Here is a 12,102-nt window from a genome sequence, read left to right on the forward strand (position 1 = left end):
TTGACTACTTCTTTTTCTTGAGAAAAACCTTTAAATCTTATGCAAACGTAGCACTTTTATACCTCTTAATGCTGGAAACTTGGTCTCCATTTTCTTGCTGGGATCTTTAACCTCTTATGCATTCAGTGCCTCTGCTTAACTAACTCATTTTCTTCATTCTTAGGCATTCTTGATATAACTTAATGTTTCTTTTTCTTAAAAACTGCAGAGCCACCAAGCTTCTTAGTAAAACCTGAAAGCCAGCAAGCCATCCCAGATTCCATGGTGGAATTTAAGGCCATACTAAAAGGAACACCACCATTTACAGTGAAGTGGTTCAAAGAGGATTTAGAACTTGTATCTGGTCCAACTTGTTTCATTGGGATTGAAGGGTCAACTGGGTTCTTAACCCTCTATTCGGTGGATTCTTCTAGGAGTGGGCACTACACTTGCCATATTTCAAACGATGTTGGCAGTGACTCTTGCACTACAATGTTGATGGTAACAGGTGTGCACATTTCCTTGCTGTTTTGAAGTCTTTTTGTCTATTTCTTTGCTTTTCTTTCTGCCAAGCCCACCTTAGTGATCTTTGATACCCTGCCAAGTGAATTCCCTGCCCTGTGTTTGCAAGCCATGCTTGTTTGACTCTTTTCCATCCTCTTTCCTTTCCTGTATTCAAACCTTTCTGACTCCACTTTTTCGGTTTTTTAGAGCCACCCAAGTTTGCTAAGAAGCTAGAGGCAACAAAAATAGTAAAACAGGGTGACTCAGCCCGGCTTGAGTGCAAAGTAAGTGGATCTCCAGAAATGAAAGTAGTGTGGTTCAGAAATGACCATGAAATTGTTGCCAGTGAAAAATTCCGGACCTCATTCATCGACTCTGTGGCCGTACTTGAAATGAATCATCTCAGTACAGACGAGAGTGGAGACTACATCTGTGAAGCTCAGAATCCTGCCGGCAAGGCCAGCTGCAGTACCAAAGTCACAGTGAAAGGTTAGCTGTCGTCTTCTTCCCTGACTACATCCTATTTTTCCTTAGTGGTTCCCCCCCTGGAAATCATAAACATTAGATTCACTTCTAATTTTCAGACAGTACCTTTTTCTTCATTTTTTGTTTGTTTCTTAATATCTCCTCACCCATTCTTCCACAGTATGAGTAAGAGTTGTTTGTAATGCAGATGTGTACTAGGCTAGGTGTTCCCCGTGACTACCAAGGTCCGAGACAGGTAGATCTACTATACTACAGAGCTGAAATATGAATTATGAAGAACAGATCCAAACTAATCAGTGTCAGTTTTACACCCTCTAGTACAGACTATGAGACCTATACCCTCTCTGTCAAGGATCACACCTCTGTTGTTTACCTTTTCTACAAAGGAGCTCAGAGCTCTGAAAGCTCACCTGCCTTTCATGATGTGCCCAGAAAATTGAGTGAAGTCCTTGCACTTCTGTTGGTTATCCCAGCAGTCTTGATGTGGAAGAGCTTATATAAATAAATTGTTGATCAAAGAGTTCTATACTCCTTTCTAAAAATGATCCTTTCTTTCCTTGGTAGAACCTCCTGTGTTCAGCAGGAAGCCTTCTCCAGTAGACATGCTCAGAGGAACTGAGGTTAGCCTGGAATGTGAGATTTCAGGAACACCACCATTTGACGTTACCTGGTACAAAGACAAGAGACAAATCCGCAGTAGTAAGAAGTATAAGGTTACAGCAAAAAACTACCATACAAGCATTCGCATTCTTAATGTTGAAGTTGCAGATGTTGGTGAATATCAGTGCAAAGCTCAGAATGACGTAGGAAGTGACACTTGTTTCTGCACGATGAAGCTGAAAGGTAAGATATTGGCCTTCTGCAGTGCTTCCAATCGCACTGCATTGCTCTTCTTTTTTGTAGACACTGTACTTACTACAACTGCATGTTTCTTGTCCAGAACCGCCGAAATTCGTGACAAAAATAAACAGCATGACTGTTGTGGTTGGTGAACCAGTGGAGTTACAAGCAAGAGTGGAGGGCTCCCAGCCGATTTCTGTGCAGTGGCTTAAGGACAAGGAAGAAATTATTAGAGAAAGTGAAAACACAAAGATCACATTTATGGAAAATATTGCAACTTTACATCTTGTACACACAGAAACAAGCAGTGCTGGGAAATATATCTGCCAGATCAGAAATGATGCTGGAAGTCGCGAGTGTATGGCTACCTTAACTATTCTAGGTTTGTAAAAAGCATAAATTTATAGAACACCTTTGTTAAGTTAGGAACTTGGTAATTTAGTATCAGATGCATCCTTTGCTTGTGCTTCTGAATTCAAAACAGGCCAAACAGAGAATCCTGTGTCTCCAGTAAATATTAGCTGGGTTGCTTTTTTCCAGTTGCCCAAGGATAGAAGTGAAAGGAACTACAGGCCTCTTCACTGTGATGTTCAGTTGTCTGCATTCCTAAGCCATGTCTTCTGCTCATGCATGCTTGAAGAAAGACAGATAGTTGCGTATATCTCCTAGAAGTTTCAAAATGTTTGTTCTCCATGTTGGAGAATATCTTAAATATCTAATTTAGAGTGGGATAAAAGATGGAAAAACAGAGTTGAAAATATTTCCCAGCCCAACAAACCCAGACAACCTTAGTATCAAACATATAAGCCCTGTATTCAGTGTAATAATACTTGCAGATATTACTAATTATATCCAGTTTTCACTACACATGTTAATTGTCTCTCCTTCCAGAGCCTGCAGTCATTGTAGAGAAGGCAGAGCCAATGAGGGTTACTATAGGAGATGCCTGTACTTTGGAGTGCAAAGTGGCAGGCACACCAGAACTATCCACTGGATGGTTTAAGGATGGCAAAGAACTGACCAGCAGCCAAAAATACAGAATTACTTTCGTCAACAAAGTATCTACACTTAAAATTCTGGACACAGAGAAGGAAGATGGTGGATTGTATACTTTTGCAGTGCAAAATGATGTGGGGAAAAGCAGTTGCACGGCATCTGTTGAAGTTTTAGGTTGGTTGTGTAATTTGTCTTCTGTCTTTTACTAAAGCTTTCTTTTATTCCTGTACTCTTTTCTTCATTCCATTCCTTTCCTCCTTTTCTCTCTAACAATGGATTTATTATATTTTTTTACACAGATCGAATAATTCCTCCTTCTTTCACAAGAAAGCTAAAGGAAACCCCTGGTGTCCTGGGTTCCTCAGCACTGCTTGAATGCAAAGTGGCTGGTTCACCTCCTATATCTATTGACTGGTTCCAAAATGGAATGAAGTTAGTTAGTGGGGAAAAACATAATATCTCATTTACTGATAACCTGTGTATTTTAGAAGTGAATTCACTGAGCAATTCAGATACTGGAACTTACACCTGCAAAGCTACCAATGTAGCTGGCTCGGATGAATGCAGTGCTGTACTGACCGTCCAAGGTCAGTATATAATGGTCAGCAAGCTCTCTGAGCTACTCTTTGCTCTTTCTTTCTTAAAATTGCCTCTGGTCTTTTGTATGCATACTGAGAGAAATTATTGACTAGAAAGTAAAGCTTTTCTTCTTTAACTTCAGTAGGTATGTGGAAATGCTGGGGTTATGCTATACCAACTGCCTTATCTCTCTTTCTCTCTTATGTATTTAGAACCACCATCTTTTGAGAGGATACCTGAGCCTTTGGATGTCTTGCCAGGCACAAGTGTAACTTTTACAGGTGTTATCAGAGGAACCCCTCCTTTTAAGGTGAACTGGTTTAGAGGAGCCAGTGAGCTTGTGCCAGGGGACAAATGTAATATCTACTTAGAGGATTCTGTTGTGGAGCTTGAGTTATTTGATGTAACCCCTCTTCAAAGTGGAGAGTACACTTGTCTGGTGACTAATGAAGCTGGCAGGGCAAATTGTACAACACATCTTACAGTAAAAGGTTCGTAAATATTGCATTTCTTTGTATGCCCTAAAATATTGTTTCTTTCTTTCCATTTGTTACTGCTATGTTCAACGCTTCTGAATTCTTACCCTTCATTAGAACCGGCTGTCTTTGTGAAGAAACTGAGTGATCAATATGTGGAACCTGGTAAGCCCATCATCCTGGAGGGCACATACACAGGCAGCTTGCCCATCTCTGTGACATGGAAGAAGAATGGCCACACACTCGCTCAGTCTCACAAATGCAGCATCACTACCACAGAGAAATCCTGCATCCTGGAGATCCTTGACAGCACGAAAGAGGATGCAGGAGAATACACCTGCCATGTTGAAAATGAGGCAGGAAGAGATGTTTGTGAGGCTGTAGTCTCTACTCTAGGTGTGTTCTCCCTTTTCTTTTTCTTGCCTATTCTTTGTAGTATGTGCTTTCAGAAGCCTGGCAGTATATAATGAGCCTATCTCATTGCTTCTCTTTTTAGAACCTCCCTATTTTGTTACACACTTGGAACCTCTTGAGGTGTCAGTTGGGGATTATACAACATTGCAGTGTCACGTTGCTGGAACCCCGGAAATTACTGTGTCTTGGTACAAAGGTGATACAAAACTCAGGTCTACTCCTGAGTACAAAGTGTTCTTTAAAGACAACATTGCTTCCCTCACTTTCAACAAAGTGGTTATCAATGACAGCGGCGAATATATCTGCAAGGCAGAAAACAGTGTAGGAACTGCATCTACAAAGGCTCTCTTAACAGTTCAAGGTGATGATTTTGTATTCACTTGTTCCAAATGCTTCTTTATTGTACTTCTTCTCTTGCAAAATTATATAAAAAATTGCTTCCTGGCATACATTTATCTTTTACTTGTTTTCTTCCAGAACGCAAACGACCACCTTCCTTTGCAAGAAGATTAAAAGACATCGAACACCCTGTTGGTTTACCCCTTAAACTTATGTGTCGACTCAATGGCTCAGAACCCATCACTGTGACTTGGCATAAAGATGGTGTGCAATTAAGTGATGACCACAGTGTGCACACATCCTTTGTAGATAATGTTGCAGTGTTGCAACTGGTGCAAACAGAGATGAATCACAGTGGGCAATACACCTGCACAGCCACTAACGCTGTGGGCACTGCCAACACAAGTGCTAGGCTTACAGTGACAGGTGTGTTGGCTTACAAAACTTTTGCCTGGATCACAGGTGCCTCCTTCCCATTTTATGTGTGGAGCAGTATCTGTGTTTTGGATTAACATTTCTATGAGCTATATGAGCATTATATTGTTTTTTTTGTGTGTGTGTTTCTAGAACCCAAGCAAGCACCTGTCTTTGATACTAAGCCAGAATCTATTGATGTGCCTTTTGGAGAAAGTGCTGATTTTGAATGCCATGTTACTGGAGCCCAGCCAATACAAATCACCTGGTCCAAGGATGGTCGGGAGATCCGAACTGGAGGAAACTTCAATATTACTTTTGTAGCAAACACAGCTCATCTTCGAGTGCTCAGAGTGGGTAAAGGAGACTCTGGCCAATATACTTGCCAGGCTAGTAATGAAGCTGGGAAAGACTTTTGCTCAGCCCAACTCACTGTGAAAGGTATTTGTGATTAAGTCAACTTCATTTGCATGTTCTCTTTCTCTTGGGTAAAGAGGCGTCCTTGTTAGTGAGCCTCATCTTCCACTCTTTTCAGGAATATATATATCCAGGAAATATATAGAAAGGAGCTTTTCAGAAAGCAGGCATGCCATTAGATGACTCTGCTGCTCTCATACTGTGTGCCAATAGAAAATTTGTGTACCTGCCAATTCTCCAAAGGGACAAATCTCTTTGCAAAGCTCTTCGTTGGTATGAAGAGCTGCACATGATACTATCCCTGCTTTTTACTTCATAATTAGTGCTTAAATTACAATTACAGGGGTATTCATGCATAGTGATTATTCTATGGTAAAATACAACTACCTTGCATATTTCAGTTAGAGTTGTTAATTACTGATTTAACCTGGACTATAAGTCACTTAAGTTCTTCATGCAGAAATATGCCTTAAAGATATGCAAGCAAGTGCAACTGTACCTACCATTTTTGATGCTCCTGGGGTAAGATCCTGGGGGGAGATGGGCTTATCACTACTTTTGTGCTGCTCTTGGAATATTTTCACCCCACAAAGGTAACTTCAGAATTTCTCTTGAGTGGAACAATCGTCGTTCAAGTGTCTTTTACAGCTCCAGAGTTGGCAAAACCTAGTTTTTTTTTTTTTTTTTTTGCCATCTTTAATTCTTCTTACATCTTTCCTTCTTTCTTGCACTCCAGTGCTCTTGTGCTCCCTGTGACTTTTGCTCAGCACTGTAGATTTCATGTGGCAAATGTGTGCTGTCATTCTCTACGTACTTTATTTCTGCAGAACCTCCCAAGTTCATCAAGAAGCCTGAAGCTTTGCAGTTTGTGAGGCAGGGAGACACAGTTCAACTTGAATGTAAAATCACTGGCACACCAGAGATCAAGATCACATGGTACAAGAATGATCAGGCACTCCAGGCGAGCAACAGGCTCCACATGTCCTTTGTAGAATCTACAGCAGTGCTAACTATCTTGGATGCCAGCGCTGAGGATGCCGGCGATTATATATGTGAAGCCCAAAACTCTGCCGGTGCTGCCAGCTGTAGCACTTCAGTATCCGTTAAAGGTCAGCAGCATGTCTCTACACACCACCAGAATCCTGATCCCACTCCCAGCTGCATGGCGAGGCAGGGAGCTGCCACCGTGGTAGTCTTGGCTGCTGGGGCAGTGTCTCCAGCTGCTTTCACATTTGAACAGAGATGTGATATAGGCAACAGAAAGTAGGCAGAAAGTGGTAGTGGGTGTTGAACACTGTGTAGCCACTCCCTTGCTTCCCCATTTAAGTCAATTGCAAGCTGAATAAGGCAAGGCTGCCGGCTCAGAAGAGAAACATGGAATAGATGGAGCACCAGCCATGGTGAGAGAGCTGGACACACTTTGCAGCCATCCCTCTGCCTCCTTTTTGTATGTATTGATTCAGACAGGAGTGAAATCTAATAAGTAAGAGGGGGCTTTTGCACTGGGCCTAATTGATTGTAGCTTTCGTAATTGGAAAGAGATGGGGAAAACTAGAATATGGTCCTGAGGAGAGGGGAGAATGATTCTGGGGGAGGGATCTGAGCTCTGATTCCAAACAGATACAGAAGTGCCATATTTTTCTGGTCTTGAGACTCTGAGTGCTTGGGATGAATTCCTGGAGAGATGCTGGGGGCTCAGCATTTTTTAGAGGTGAGGCAGTACAGGCCTCCTTCCTGAATAAGTTGCCTTTTGATACTATCCAGAAACGTATCCAGGAAAGCAGTCTCACACATTATGATGTGATTCTTTTTTTATAGAACCGCCTGTTTTTAGCAAGGTGCCGAGCCCTGTGGACACACTTAAAGGCTCGGATGTTATCCTCCAGTGTGAGATAGCAGGGACTCCACCCTTTGAGGTGGCTTGGTTCAAGGACCGGAGGCAGGTCCGGAGCAGCAAGAAGTTCAAGGTAACAGCAAAGCACTCCATTGCCAGTCTTCACATACTCAGCCTGGAATCTCAAGATACTGGAGAATATCAGTGCAAAGCAATGAATGAAGTGGGGAGTGACACTTGCACCTGCCCAGTGAAATTCAAAGGTTTGTATGCTAAAGGATCAATAATACCAGTGCCTTCTTTTCTTGATCTCCTGGCTGCACTTCTTCCAAGCAGGCATGTGTGATTAACTCTCCTCTGCCTCCTTGTTTTTACCATCAGAGCCCCCACGTTTCACCAAGAAGCTGAGTGACACTGCAATCTTCGTTGGAGAGCCAACAGCCCTGCAGGCAGTGGTGGAAGGGTCCCCACCAATTTCTGTTGTATGGCTGAAAGACAAGGGTGAAGTTATTAGGGAGAGTGAAAATGTCCAAATGTGGTTTATGGACAATATTGCAACTCTTGAGATTGCCAGTGCTGAGGGAGCTGATGTTGGAAAGTACATCTGTCAGATTAAAAATGATGCTGGCATGAGGGAATGCTCTGCATTTTTACAAGTCCTAGGTGGGTATAGCCTACTCCACAGGTACCATATCTTGTGACTTGCACAGTTTCCTCTACCACCTTTATTTGCTTCTTTTATCCTCTGCTCAGTGGTTTGCAGGTGAATTTCCTGATGATGCGTTTTCCCCTTCCTTCCTATTTCAGAACCAGCAGTCATCTTGGAGAAGACTGAGCCGATCACAGTGATGGCAGGCAACCCTTTTACCCTGGAGTGCAGAGTAGGAGGGACGCCTGAACTTATCACCAAGTGGTATAAAGATGGCAGAGAACTGAGGAGCGACCGCAAATACCAAATTACCTTTTTCAACAATATATCTACTTTGAAAGTCTTTTCTGCAGAGAAGAGTGACAGGGGCTTGTATACTTTTGAGGTGCACAATGAGGTGGGGGACAGCAGCTGCACTTCTTCAGTTGATGTTTCAGGTCAGCTCTCTATCTTTTTAAAGACAGGAGTTTGGGTGGTTTTTTTTTTTGGTTTCCACTGGGAAAAAAAAAAACAAAAACAACCAACATGCACTTTTCTTATTATTCTTCTGTACTCTCTTACTTAGATCGCCTTGTTCCTCCTTCATTCTCAAGAAAACTAAAGGAAACAAATGGAGTGCTGGGATCCTCAGTGCTACTGGAGTGCAAAGTGTCTGGCACATCCCCCATGTCTGTGGCCTGGTTTCAGGATGGGAATGAAATTGTTGGTGGGGAAAAATATGAAATCTCATTCTTGGATAACATTTGTGCTTTGAAGCTGAATGCCCTGGATGTTACAGATACAGGGCCATATACTTGTGTGGCAACTAATGTGGCTGGATCTGATGAATGCAGTGCCTTCTTGACTGTACAAGGTCAGTGGAAGGGCATCACAGACCCTTCTACAAAATACTACTTCCCTCTTTATACCATATCTCTTATTTCATGTATTTTCTTTCTGGTATCTCCCTTGAGCTCTCTTTATTTTAAACCTGTTTTAGATTTCATCCCCGACAGGAACTCTCCTATTAATATCTTTCTCCCTCTTCACTTCTTTGTGTGACTTTAGAACCACCTTCTTTTGTGAAGACACCTGATCCCCAGGAAGTTTTGCCCGGATCAAGTGTGACATTCACTAGCCATATCAAGGGCAGCACGCCCTTCAAAGTCACCTGGTTCCGAGGCATCAGGGAGCTGGTGCCAGACAGCACCTGCTCCATTTCTCTGGATGAGTCTAAGGCACAGCTGCAGCTGTTCAATGTGGAGCCAGGGAGCAGTGGGGACTATGCCTGTGTCGTCACAAATGATGCTGGCAGTGCCTCCTGCACAACTCAACTCTTTGTGAAAGGTGTGTGTTGTGTTTATGCATAGGATGTGTCTCTGAAGCACTGCCATACTTGTTCCTCACCTTATTGACCTGTGCCTCCACACAGAGCCTGCAGTCTTCATGAAGAAGTTAAGTGATTTCAGTGTAGAGCAAGGGAAATCCATTGTTCTGGAAAGCATCTACACGGGTACCCCTCCCATCTCCGTTACCTGGAAAAGAAATGGCATGCCAATAGCTCAGTCTCAACGCTGCAGCGTTACAACTACTGACAAATCTGGCATTCTTGAAATCTTCAACAGCACCAAGAGTGATGAAGGCGAATATACCTGTGAGGTGTCAAATGAGGCGGGTGGGGATGTTTGTCACAGCCTTGTATCTATCTTAGGTATGCACCACCCTTGATCCCCTAGGGTACCCCAGTGATGCTCTGCTTCTACTCACTATGCTCTTTCCTCTCTAGAACCACCCTATTTCATCACACACCTGGACCGTGTGGAGGTGAAGATTGGCGAGCCCTTGGTTTTAAAATGCCAGATTGGTGGTGCACCAGAAATCAAGGTGTCTTGGTACAAAGAAGACACCAAACTCAGATCAACACAGGCTTACAAAATGCACTTCAAGAATAATGTGGCCACGCTGGCATTCTCCACTGTGGAGGACGGTGACATTGGAGAATATACCTGCAAAGCAGAAAACAGTGTTGGCTTTGCTACCTCCACAGCTTTGCTTGTTGTTAAAGGTGATAGGCCCAAGGCCATTCTTTCCTGGGGTGTTTTGTAGAAACTCTTTGTTGTCTACAAAAAGGGGTTCTTACTGGGTTCTGTATTAAGTAATTCTAGGTTGACAGGATAGCTTCCTACTTATGGTGGTGATTATTATTGTTTTGCAGAACGTCAACTTCCACCTACATTTGCCAGGAAACTGAAAGATATTCAGGAGACTGTTGGTGCTCCAGTGACTTTTGATTGCCGTATAAATGGCTCAGAGCCTATCCAGGTCTCTTGGTACAAGGATGGGGTTCTCTTAAGTGACAGCGATAATGTGCAGTCAACCTTCTTAAACAATGTTGCAACTCTTCAGATCTTGCAAACTAGTATGGCTTACTGTGGCCAATACACTTGCTCAGCCCAAAATGCCCTGGGAACTGCATCTTCCAGTGCTAAGCTTCTCCTTACAGGTTTGTATCTTGCTCTTAAACAGAGATATTTTGTATCTATTTCCTCTTTTATTTCTTCACTCTTTCTCTTGCTCTACTCATTGTGAGTAAGGTGGTAAGGGAGTGTGGGCATGGTGTGGTGAGGTGTGTGGTAAAGTTTGATGGTGAGATCTGCCATGCCTTCCTCTTTGCAGAACATCTACAACCACCCTTCTTTGACATCAAGCCAGTATCTATTGATGTGGCACTAGGGGAAAGGGCAACCTTTAAGTGCCATGTGACTGGCTCCGCACCCATGAGGATTGTGTGGACCAGAGACAACAGAGAGATCCGCCCAGGTGGCAACTACAAGATGATGCTGGTGGAAAACACAGCCAGCTTGGTGGTCCTAAAAGTGGGTAAAGGAGATGCTGGACTCTACACCTGTACTGCCAGCAACAGTGTTGGAAAGGATGCATGCGCCGCCCAGCTGGCTGTACAAGGTACTGCTGGGAGCTCTACTGTTCAGCAGGCTTTTATTTGCAAAGTAGACACCCTGAATAGTGCATATGTGAGACTAACAATCTTTTCAAGAGGGTACAATGAAATTTGTTATTTCATGTAAATATTATTTTAATACTTAAATGCTTATCCATCTTCCTTTTGGTCTGATACAGTGAGTCCTACTAGAGGAATTCTGTCACTGAAATGTTAAAATTGACTTAATACCATGTTGTGCCTTTATGAATGATCCCATCAGCCAGCAAGAGCTGTCTGCCTTAAAGTCTTTCTGCAGAAGTCTCATTCACTAAGCGGTCCAGAAGAGGGAAGGGTAGCTGGAAGAAGCAGATTATCCTAAGAGACTTAAATGTGTTTTTACTGTGTGTCAGTTCCTGCAAATATTTTCACTCTTCCAGTGTAAAATCACTGAAAACCACCGTTGCTGAATAGGAAAAATTGTAGAATCTAAGGGCAGACTTGGTGGCAAAACAGTCATTCTGCCAACACTTCTCCACATACTGTGTGGATCTCATGATTTTTTCAGATCTAATTTTAAAACTGGCCCTGTATAAGTGACACTTGTATCTTACTGTAATTTCCTTAATGTAGGTGGGAACCTTGGATATATTTATAGCTGTTCCGGATATCTCATTCCTGCTGATTTTATGAAAGGACAAACATAAAATCAGCTACTTAAATGATGCATGACCTTCTATGTCTCTGTTGTTTCAGGGGCATTCTTTTCTTCCTCTGTGTAAGCTTTGAGGTGAAAAAAAAAAACAACAAAACAACACATACGTGCATGTAAACATTTCAAGAGTAAATACTGTAGCTTCTACTCTGAGACAAATAACAGAAGAAGCTGAACAACCACTAGAAAGATTTTGTAATAAATACACGTCAAAAGTATTAGATAGATCTGGAGTATATTCTTTCCATACAGATTTTTCTCTCTGGATGTATGAGGACTGTGGCAAACTACATTACCTGTGGATTCAGTGACAAATAGAGATTCTGTTCTTATGTAGTTTGCCCTACAAAAGTTATTGTAATACTGTAGCAAGAAATCTTATTTAAAGAAATCTCTTTTTAAAGAAAGAAATCTCTTTTGAAGATTTCAAGTTTGCTTCCACCAGAGTCACAATTCTGCTTATTGTGAATGATAACAGTACTAATATGTTCTTTTGACTATAGTTACTGTTCATGGAAGGATCTTGACTAACCTTATTAATTC

The 12,102-nt window shown here is 42.3% G+C and overlaps 1 protein-coding gene across 10 annotated transcripts in view; it reads left to right on the forward strand.

Moving 5' to 3' along the window:
• Positions 1 to 12,102, forward strand: part of LOC100546807 (titin) — a 240,299-nt gene that overhangs the window by 63,573 nt on the left and 164,624 nt on the right. For all 10 annotated transcript variants that reach the window (XM_085228569.1, XM_085228575.1, XM_085228578.1 and 7 more), the window contains 21 exons: positions 209 to 487; positions 691 to 972; positions 1,534 to 1,812; positions 1,910 to 2,191; positions 2,701 to 2,979; positions 3,105 to 3,392; positions 3,597 to 3,875; positions 3,978 to 4,256; positions 4,357 to 4,635; positions 4,752 to 5,039; positions 5,181 to 5,468; positions 6,272 to 6,553; positions 7,263 to 7,541; positions 7,660 to 7,941; positions 8,086 to 8,364; positions 8,493 to 8,780; positions 8,975 to 9,253; positions 9,339 to 9,617; positions 9,693 to 9,971; positions 10,122 to 10,409; positions 10,583 to 10,870. In XM_085228569.1, coding sequence (XP_085084695.1) covers positions 209 to 487; positions 691 to 972; positions 1,534 to 1,812; positions 1,910 to 2,191; positions 2,701 to 2,979; positions 3,105 to 3,392; positions 3,597 to 3,875; positions 3,978 to 4,256; positions 4,357 to 4,635; positions 4,752 to 5,039; positions 5,181 to 5,468; positions 6,272 to 6,553; positions 7,263 to 7,541; positions 7,660 to 7,941; positions 8,086 to 8,364; positions 8,493 to 8,780; positions 8,975 to 9,253; positions 9,339 to 9,617; positions 9,693 to 9,971; positions 10,122 to 10,409; positions 10,583 to 10,870 — 5,925 coding nt within the window. The remainder of the gene's footprint in view (positions 1 to 208; positions 488 to 690; positions 973 to 1,533; positions 1,813 to 1,909; positions 2,192 to 2,700; positions 2,980 to 3,104; positions 3,393 to 3,596; positions 3,876 to 3,977; positions 4,257 to 4,356; positions 4,636 to 4,751; positions 5,040 to 5,180; positions 5,469 to 6,271; positions 6,554 to 7,262; positions 7,542 to 7,659; positions 7,942 to 8,085; positions 8,365 to 8,492; positions 8,781 to 8,974; positions 9,254 to 9,338; positions 9,618 to 9,692; positions 9,972 to 10,121; positions 10,410 to 10,582; positions 10,871 to 12,102) is intronic.

Source organism: Meleagris gallopavo, chromosome 7 (genome assembly GCF_905368555.1).
Source record: "Meleagris gallopavo chromosome 7, MGAL_WU_HG_1.1, whole genome shotgun sequence".
In the NCBI taxonomy this organism is placed as follows: Eukaryota; Metazoa; Chordata; class Aves; order Galliformes; family Phasianidae; genus Meleagris; species Meleagris gallopavo.